The sequence below is a fragment of the Pyrus communis genome, chromosome 15 (genome assembly GCF_963583255.1).
Source record: "Pyrus communis chromosome 15, drPyrComm1.1, whole genome shotgun sequence".
NCBI classification, from domain to species: domain Eukaryota; kingdom Viridiplantae; phylum Streptophyta; class Magnoliopsida; order Rosales; family Rosaceae; genus Pyrus; species Pyrus communis.
In genome coordinates this window covers 12,197,396-12,206,551 of record NC_084817.1, presented here as the reverse complement: position 1 = coordinate 12,206,551, position 9,156 = coordinate 12,197,396, and the positions used below count along the sequence as shown (strand labels likewise).

General features: G+C 38.7%; 1 protein-coding gene across 1 annotated transcript; it reads right to left on the bottom strand.

Annotated features, from left to right (window-relative positions):
* Nucleotides 1-2,560: 2,560 nt before the first annotated feature.
* LOC137718440 (uncharacterized) lies at nt 2,561-6,915 on the bottom strand. Its single transcript, XM_068457990.1, has 5 exons — nt 6,785-6,915; nt 4,593-6,348; nt 4,164-4,389; nt 3,680-3,762; nt 2,561-3,295 (listed from the first exon to the last, which is right to left on the bottom strand). The coding sequence occupies exons 2-5, from the start codon at nt 6,267-6,269 to the stop codon at nt 3,215-3,217; spliced, it is 2,067 nt and encodes a 688-aa protein (XP_068314091.1). The 5' UTR covers nt 6,270-6,348; nt 6,785-6,915; the 3' UTR covers nt 2,561-3,214.
* Between the last annotated feature and the right edge of the window lie 2,241 nt (nt 6,916-9,156).

Below are 9,156 nucleotides of genomic sequence, written 5' to 3'. Positions count from 1 at the left end.
CCTGACCCAAGAACAGTGTCTGGAAAGCACCGTGCAGAGAAGTGCAATGACATAATTGTTGACGAAGTCAGCTGATTTCATCACCATTGATGTTAGTGATGAGGAGGAGGCTGGAGAAAGTAATGATCCAATACGGGAGCAGGCTTCATATTGTAACAGCAATTCATCCGAATTAGAATTAGATGATCTTGATGAACTGATTAAACTGGTACGTTTACTGGATAGGTTTAAGACAAATGCGTCCTGACAGTGGCAGCTCAAGAGGGAACAGCATGCGACGAGGTACGTCGTGCAGTAATTAGTTTTTTGTAAATGTGGTTCGATTAATTTTAATTTTCCCAGAGTTTGTTTCTGCAATGGGCGAGTATTGCCTCCTTTGCATAGGAGGATGTTGATGAGTTAATTTTATATTATATATTTAACCCTATTCTTAGCATATTTTGGTTGATATTTGGGAAAAAATTTGATACTTTGAATTGTATTTTCAAAATAAGACTTTCGACTTCATCTGGAGCAAAACATGGTCAAATGGACGAATTTTGGAGTAATTCCAATTGGAGGACGTTCATGAATCACTTTGGCTTGATTGTGTCAAAATATCATATTTTTCTACCAAGCGGTTATTTTCTAACGATAAAATAAAGGAGTAATGCGCTGTGCTGGAATAGTGACGTTTTGGGCTTGACTTGCATTTTTGGAGCCCAAGATGACTTTGGATGATTTTGTGGCCTTCTGGAGATGTGTTCAAAACGTCCTGATCTTTAAAACAAGTTATCTTGGGCTTGGAGGAGATTTGAGGCTAAAACGTGGCTGGACAGTTTCTGTGCAGTTTATCCTAACTTAATTAGGACTTTATGTTTTAATATATTTTATTATTAGTTAGCTTCCTAGTGGAATAAGAGACTTGGTTCTCAGGGATTGTGCGGCTGGCTTTTAGGGAGATATTTAAGATTTTAGTCAGCCCTAGTTTAGGGCTACGCTTTCTTTTATGCAACTTTGGAGACAGAGAGAATTGCTAGGGTTCTTAGAGATTTTCTACTTTTAAGGTGTTTTCATTCCTTTTCTTAATAATATTTTCTATGATTTCAATTATGAATATGCGTAACTAATTCCTTTTGCTAGGGCGAAGCCTTGAGCCTTAGCATGAATATGTAATTTTTATTTAGTTGCTTATGATTGATTGCATGTCTGCTTTGAATTATTAATCACCGTGATTAAAACTATCTAACTGTCTTAATGCCTGATCATTATTAGGATCTTTAAAAAAGTAATTTGATGCAATTTTGGTGGGAGGTCGGTCCCTGAAATTGAAGAATGCTTCTTATGATTAATATGTGCAAGTTCACTTAAGATGAACACCACATCTTAAGGGTTGCATGGTTTTTCAAAGGGTTTTCATAAAGCTTAATAAGTCATGCATGTTTAGATTTGATCTGAATATCACAGACGGATTGCATGTTTGATATACGCTCTATATTGGGGGTCCAAGTAGGCATAAATTAGGAAAATCTAACCTTCAAAGTGGCATGTGTAGATCATAAGTAATTGATAAAAATACATAGAATTGCTAGGTGATGGTGGATCCCTAGTGCTTTCTTAATTTGATTTCTCCAAAACTTTTCCTTTTCTTTCAGCTTTAGTATTGCAGATTGCTTTATTTTTATTAATTAAATTCGTTTTATTAAATTAGGTCATAAAAAACAATTATCTCAAATTTCTATTTTACAATAATTAGTTGGAATTTGGTTTGTTTCAAATTATTTAATAATTCTTATAGAGAACGACCTTGCGAGATCTGTTTGTACTATAATAACCTTGTCATTCTTGCAAGTATTAAAAGAGTTTTCAGCCCATTTGCGTGAGTAGTAAATTCCCTATCAGATACAAAACTCGAAAGAAAAGAGCAGATGCACGAGAGTCCGGTGTACTTACCGGAACCCGGGGCTACGTTAGCCAATTCATCGTCCTCAGATGTACCCGTGGCTGTCCCTTTTGTTATGGACTTTTTTTCTTGGCTAGGGAATTGAGATTATTTGTTTCTTTTAGTTTTTTTTATTTTTTTTATTTTTCCCCTTGTAAATTGTATACTGTACATTTGCTATAATGTCGAGATAAAAAAAAATATTAAGCTCGAAATATTTTTGCATTTTTGTTTTCATTGTTAAGAGTTTTCCCCTGAACCCGAGTTCTCTGAATTTATTTTGGATCTTTTGCTTGGATCGTAAAACTGTTATTGGAACTCGTAAATAGTTATCAAGCACACTTTTAGATGTATTTTTATTTTTTTCTTATGACGATTTCCAAGTGTCAATAACGGCTTCTATAACAAATCAAAAAATCTCCTCAAATAAATGGGTCAATGTCCATCGGGGCCGCCCACAATTGGTCATGTAGGTTTACTCATTTATGTCTGTATTGTGTTTGTGCTCGTGTTCTTATTTGTGTTAACACAAAAGTAGACACACAATACGATATAAGAGAAAATATGATATAACAACTCAATGTTATTCATCAAAAACTTGAGGAGTGTGATTTTATTAGCCTGGTATTAATTGAATGGTTTACATATCAAACCTTACGTGCGAATTTTAATTCATGCAAACATATCATAGCTTAGAAAAGCAAGTTAAATTCTTTTTTTTTCTCTGTATTTGCTCGCCAATTTTGGTTATTAGTCCATGTTTATCTTGAATCCAACCTTACCAATCAAAAAGCAATTGGGGAATCTTGCCGTGAGGTTTTGGACCTCCTGCAATCGCCATTTCTAAGGTGCGGACCGAATTTTACGAGAATTTAGAAACACTCAAACACCCGGTTCTACCGATACACTCGATTCAACTCCTCCGTCCAATTTCAGTCCGCACCTTAGAAGCGCCCATAAGTTGTACATGCGATCACAAACATTAGGTTGGACCATATCCCTCTTTTTCATTGGCCTCAACTGCAGAGAAAGACCATGTTTCCGTTACATTTAGAGTTGTAACTTGGCTTTCAAGGTCTTGTTTCTTATTGAGATATTAACATTTTTATGTGCAGAATCGGGGAGCTCCATTGACAGAGTACACTCTCCGTCTGATCGGTTCGGACATCCAGCACTGCATACGGAAGCTGCTATAAGATGGCGAAATAAAGTACATGGATGCCAGAGCCCTTGACTTCACATATGGTTGGTATTTACCACTCCACAAGCCCCCTTTTCTTATCACAGTTGCCTTCAAGTCTTATCAGATGGCGGAAGCACTTTCAAACAAGATGAGTCGTTCCATGGACAGAAGCTTTCATCTTGGGCCACATTCTAGCGAACATATACAACAGTAACACAAATCAGAAGACCGTTGGACGGGAATCCAATAATCATCAGCTGGGATGCAATGCACCCCACACTGGACCTCACATGCAAAGAGACGCGTGCAAAAGTCATGCACCAACACAGAAACAAGGTAAAGACATGTCAACGTGTGCTTTCACCGCTGTGCTTTCAAGCACACGAATGTACTAATGAAATCCCTCCATTCTTAAAACAGAAGTCTACTTCAATATATGTATAGAAAACTGGACAAAATCCGTACTCAATCCTAACAAAATTGTAATCAGTATATCGCTCTATTAAATGTTAATTAGCAATAAAATAATCCTAGTATCAAGCACAAACATACAACAAAACTTAAAAACAACTAACCTTCAGCCAGTAGAAAAACCCCCGCAAGAGATTCAAAACTCTGGGGCGGTCACCGCGAGCTGCCTTAATCTTTCTCTTCAGGACTGTAAAAATTGAAAACAAATTAATTAAAACTAAAATTCAATCAAATTGAAAGGATACAAACAATATAAAGAAAAGGATCTAAATCCTTGGTACTTTTTGGCTAGGAACAAATTATATACTCTATGTCTGCTTCCGTTCGTCTAACCGTCCAAACATGTATACAAGCAGTGTCAAATGCAAATCCTTCCTAAATATGGAGGAAACAGCAGCCACAAATCTTAAAAAACATTATCTCAACCTACTTTCGTTCAACATATTGATCATTTAAATTTTAGAACCTAACTGATCTATATATTGTTTTAAAATTCAATACAGACAAACAGGAAACAAAATGTTGAAAGACGAATAACAGTAAATTGATGCTACGCTCATTTACTCATTCATTATAAAGAAAACCAACCTATGTGCTGTTTTAGATATGAAGGTCCGAGTTCCTCCTCTATTGGACAGGTTCCACTACGCAGATTTCTGTCGTACCCCAATGGCTTTCGGTGAGTCACTTCTTTCAAGAGCCTTCTATACTCTTCATAGTCATAAGGTCTGTTAAGAATCTTCATAAGCCCATTCCTAAACTGTGAATGACTTGCATCACGAGTTTTAACGCACTGCCCACTGTCTGCATCCACCTATTAATTTGCAAAGCATTGACAACAACCAGCAAAAGAGAAATTTCAGATACTATGAATCAATAAAACTCACTCACACACAGACATACGTGTACTTGCACAAATGCTCATAACTTAGGTGTGTGCGTGTGTGTGTTTGTGTGCGTATGTAACAACATAAAATAGAAAAAACAAACCAAAACAGAAATGGTGGAAGATCATACAGCAGCAAATGATATAAAATTTTTATCAGATGGTTCTACTTTCATTTCAACATCTGGAGAACTCTGTCCATCATTACCAAGTATCACCGTTCTCCCGTTTGGAGGTGAATATAGCATTTTCTCATCAACAAATTGTAAACAACTTAAAACCTTTATATAGTCTTCATCTTCTAATCCACAGTTGCATACTTGCTTGGCAAAATGAAGACCCTCCACGCAAGATCTTTTAAGAGGACTCTCCTTTGTACTACCTTTAGCAACTTTCTCGTTTGCACAACCTTGCTTGGTAAACTGAACAGCCTCCACAGGAGGTGTTTTAATAGTGTGCTCCTCTGTGCTACCATTTGCAGCTTTCTTATCTACATTCTTCTTCTTCTTCTTTATCGAGCTCCTTTCATTTCCCGTAATCACAAAACTCGGGGTTTTTCTATGTTCAGTTTTCTTTTTCATTGGAGAATATTTGAAAGCTTCTGGAGTATACAGAACCCTTAAACTAGGCAATTTATTAAAATGCTCATTTGTCCTATTGAAAACAGGACCCAGATCTACCACTTTTACATTCTTCTTCACCACTAAACTCTTTTTCTTGGGAACAGAATCTTCTAGAATTGCCCTGTTTTCTTTCCTCATATCATACCTAACAGTTCTTGGGCTCTCAGTCACTTCTCGATTCACAGGAAAAGCAGAATTTTTAAGGCAATGTATCCGTTCTCTCTTCGTACCCCTCCTCAAAGTTTTTTGAATTTCAGGCTTCTCTTTCACCTGAGATTTTTTCAAAGTTTCAGGGGTGTCAAAATCCGTCCCGTCTAGTATCTCATCTTCTTCTTCATACTTGATCAGCTCTGATTTCCCATTATCTCCAACAACTTCCAGTACATAAGACTTTCCATCTTGCCTCAAATTTTCCATGAATATCTTATATTGAGGATCCTCATCATCAATACCATCATCCCAAGACATAAAATGAACGTTGTCATCACCATCATCCGCATACCTACCGTTTATGTGGACATCATCATCATCATCCACAGACCTATTGTTTATGCAGGACTTTACACCTTTCGTCAATTTAGCCAAGTGTATCTTATAATCAGGATCCTCATCACCATCGCCAGCAAGACCAACATCTAAAGACCTAACCTCAAAGCTGTCATTGCCATCATCCACAGACCTACCATTTACGTTAACATCACCATCATCCACAGAAATACAATTTGCATTGACTTCATCGTCACCCGAAGACATACCGTTTGCATTGACATCAACATCATCCGCAGACATACCATTTGCATTGACATCAACATCATCTGCAGACATACCATTTACGTTGACACCAACATCACTAACACACATACCATTTTCATTGCCATCATCATATTTTACGACATTGACATCAGAACGATCATTCCGTTCATCCACCCACTTATTGTCAATATAAGCAACATCACCACCATGGTCAGCTAAAAAAATCAAGAATGTCTCATAATCCTCATCCCGTACTAGTCCTTCAACTTGGATACTGCACTTTCTTCTTTTCTTTGTGGCATTGCCGCAGGAATTGGGCTGAAATATCCTTTTGGTCACACGCTCTCTCTTCCTGCACCTCACCGATCCCATACCATCCTCAAAATCCTTCTTTAAACTGTTGAGCTTTCTTATCAACTTAGTCGGCGCCATTTAGCAACAACCAGCACACAAACACAAAAGCTCCTCTTTTGTCTCTCACACTACTTCTACATTATCAAGCTTCTGTTTTCTGAAAACGCAGAAAAAACAAGAAGAAACCAAATCAAAATCAAAACCAATAAGGCAGAAACCAGAACATGCATTGTAACCTACAATCCTTTAACGTCAATGGAAGAGAAACCCCCTGTTTGGCTTCCGAGAAAATGCAGGAAAAAGAAAAACCAGCGAAAGATCCCAATTCCTACACTTTCTTTGAACAATAGCAAAACCCCACAAATAGAAACCTTAAATAAGCAGTAAAGTTTAGGGCCTTCCAAATTTTCTAGGGTTTTCTGAGGAACCAAACAAAGGAAAAACCAATTTTTACACTTTGTGTGAGAAAAATGACAAAAATTCAACATGTGTGAGACTCAAACAAGCATAAAAATAGAGTATAAAATAGGCAGAATAATTCCTCAAAATAAAAAATGCAGAATAATAAAAGAGTAAATAAATTTGGGTTTTACCTCGTTGAAAGAGTTTGCAAGGGTGAGCCCGAACCGAATACTGAAGAGACAGAGAACCCTAACAACCGAAGACACAACTCAGACGAGATCCCAAAGACTTGTGTCCTGAGCTTGTGGACTGACTATACAACTGACCACTTAACCAAAGAAAAAGAACATTTATTTATTACTAAAACAACTTGGTTTCTACATTACAGACAAACTCAATAGAGTCAATAGGATAGGCAACGGTTATAGCGGGTGTGGATACAAATTTCTTCCTTTTGGTCTTGGACAAAATTACAGGTACAAAACAAATAACACCTTAGGTCAAGGCCAAGAGCCTCACACGCCCACGATGAATTTGGGGGTTGGGGGGGGGGGGGGCGGACTTTGGCCGAAGAACCTCCGATGCCAAAGTTAGAATTTAGAGAGAAAAGTGTTAGAAAGTTTTGGAGAATTTTAGCCAGAGTGAAGGCCTAGCTTTTTAGAGAAAAAAATGGGATTCAATATATAGAACATGGCCAGTCCCCTTTGAAGAAAAGGTGGCCGGCCCTTTGGGGTATTTTTGGTGTGTAATGGGTGATAATTGGTATAATGGGTGATTAATTGGGTGATTAATGGATTAATTAGGAATTAATCCATTAATTAGCCTAATTAATTTAATTTATAAGGAAGGTTTTGAAGGTTATGGAATGATTTCCTTGAAGAGGATATGGAGTAAAGATGGATGAGATAAATTTGAACTTGTTACCGATTTTGGGAACTCTTGACTCGGTTGATGGATGATTCTGCACTGCTTGCGTGTAGGAAACCCGATGTATCTCGAGGGTAATTTTGTCCTCTTCACCTAAAAATCCATTTGTCGCCTCTTTATTATTTTTGGCTCCACAAATACCCCCACACCTACTGGGCTGTTCGTAGGAAAAGGCAACAGGTGTAGAGATCTTCTTGCTCTAGGACTGCTTCCTATTTTGATGTAGATTTCTTCTTTAATATGAAATTAGATTCTTCTAGGAAAGGGAAATAAATTTCTCTCAATGCCTATTTAAGGCCACCTTAAATGGGTTGTTAAATCAACTTTGGAGAGCGATTTATTCTACCCTACAAGAGAGAGAAAACTTAGAGGATATTTGTTCCCCTTCCCCTAGCAATCTTCTACACTTGCCCGTGCAAATGACCGTATTTCGTTGCTTTCTTCATCTTCTCCTCGCCGCACTGATGTAAGGAAAACTTAATTCTCCTTATCTTCTTCTTGGGAGGTGCTGCCACGGGGCAGCCATTGGGGTGGTGCGGTACGTCGGCTGGCAGGGACCAGGAGTCGGCTTGTTGTGGGCCAAGGAGGTGGTGTGGCAGGGGCCATTGCTTGTGCTTCTTGGCTTGATTGAAGCCAAAGATTGGCTTGGCATGGGCCAAGGAAGTGGCGTGGCATGGAAAATGGTTTGGGCTACCATGTTTGGGCTGCTTGCCAAAAATAAGGAAACTGCTTGAGTTTGATTTCTCAGCTGCCGTAGATGGAGCAGTCTAGGATAAAGTTGCCAAGATCAAAGCTGTTGAAGATGAAGTGTCGGATGGGTGTTAGGGATTTAGTTTACCCTCTAGCAATTAGTTTATCCTCTCGCACTAGAAAGCAGACCCACATGGGTGTCGGGGAATTGGTTTACCCTCTCGCACTGGAAAGCAATTAGTTTATCCTCTCGCACTGAAAAGCAGACCCATATAGGTGTCAGGGAATAAATTTACCATCTCGCACTAAAGAGCAATTAGTTTATCCTCTCGCACTGGAGAGCGGATCCATATGGGTGTCGGGGAATTAGTTTACCCTCTCGCACTGGAGAGCAATTAGTTTATCCTCGCACACTAGAGAGCAGACCCATATGGGTGTCGGGGAATTAGTTTACCCTCTCAAACTGGAGAGCAATTAGTTTATCATCTTGCATTGGAGAGCATACCCATATGGATGTCAGGGAATTGGTTTACCCTCTCGCACTGGAGAGCAATTAGTTTATCCTTTCGCACTAGAGAGTAGACCTATATAGGTGTCGGGGAATTAGTTTACCCTCTCGCATTAGAGAGCAATTAGTTTATCCTTTCGCACTGAAGAGCATGGAAATCATTGTCGTGAGTGCAACTGAAGAAAGCTAGACTGCTGGGACAACTAAAATAATCATTAGCCTGCCCCTGGTTCTTGGTAGTTGGGCTGGTGTGTCATTCTGGTACTCGTCTGCCCCCGGCATGCCATTAGGCTAAGCTGCTACATTTGTCAGAACATAAGTAGTCTTTATATCCAATAATCTATATGGGGTAGTCCCGTCTGCTTGATCTTGTCATTGAAAAATGACTCGCTCATGTTGGTCATGTCTTATCGGAGCACCTTGTCAATAGCTTCGTTG

Coding starts and splice junctions, on each gene's coding strand:
- LOC137718440 (XM_068457990.1), bottom strand. CDS start 6,269: ATGGCGCCGACTAAGTTGATAAGAAAGCTCAACAGTTTAAAGAAGGAT. Junction 4,390..4,592: donor ATTTTATATCATTTGCTGCT/GTATGATCTTCC, acceptor GCAAATTAATAG/GTGGATGCAGACAGTGGGCA. Junction 3,763..4,163: donor ATATCTAAAACAGCACATAG/GTTGGTTTTCTT, acceptor CAATTTTTACAG/TCCTGAAGAGAAAGATTAAG.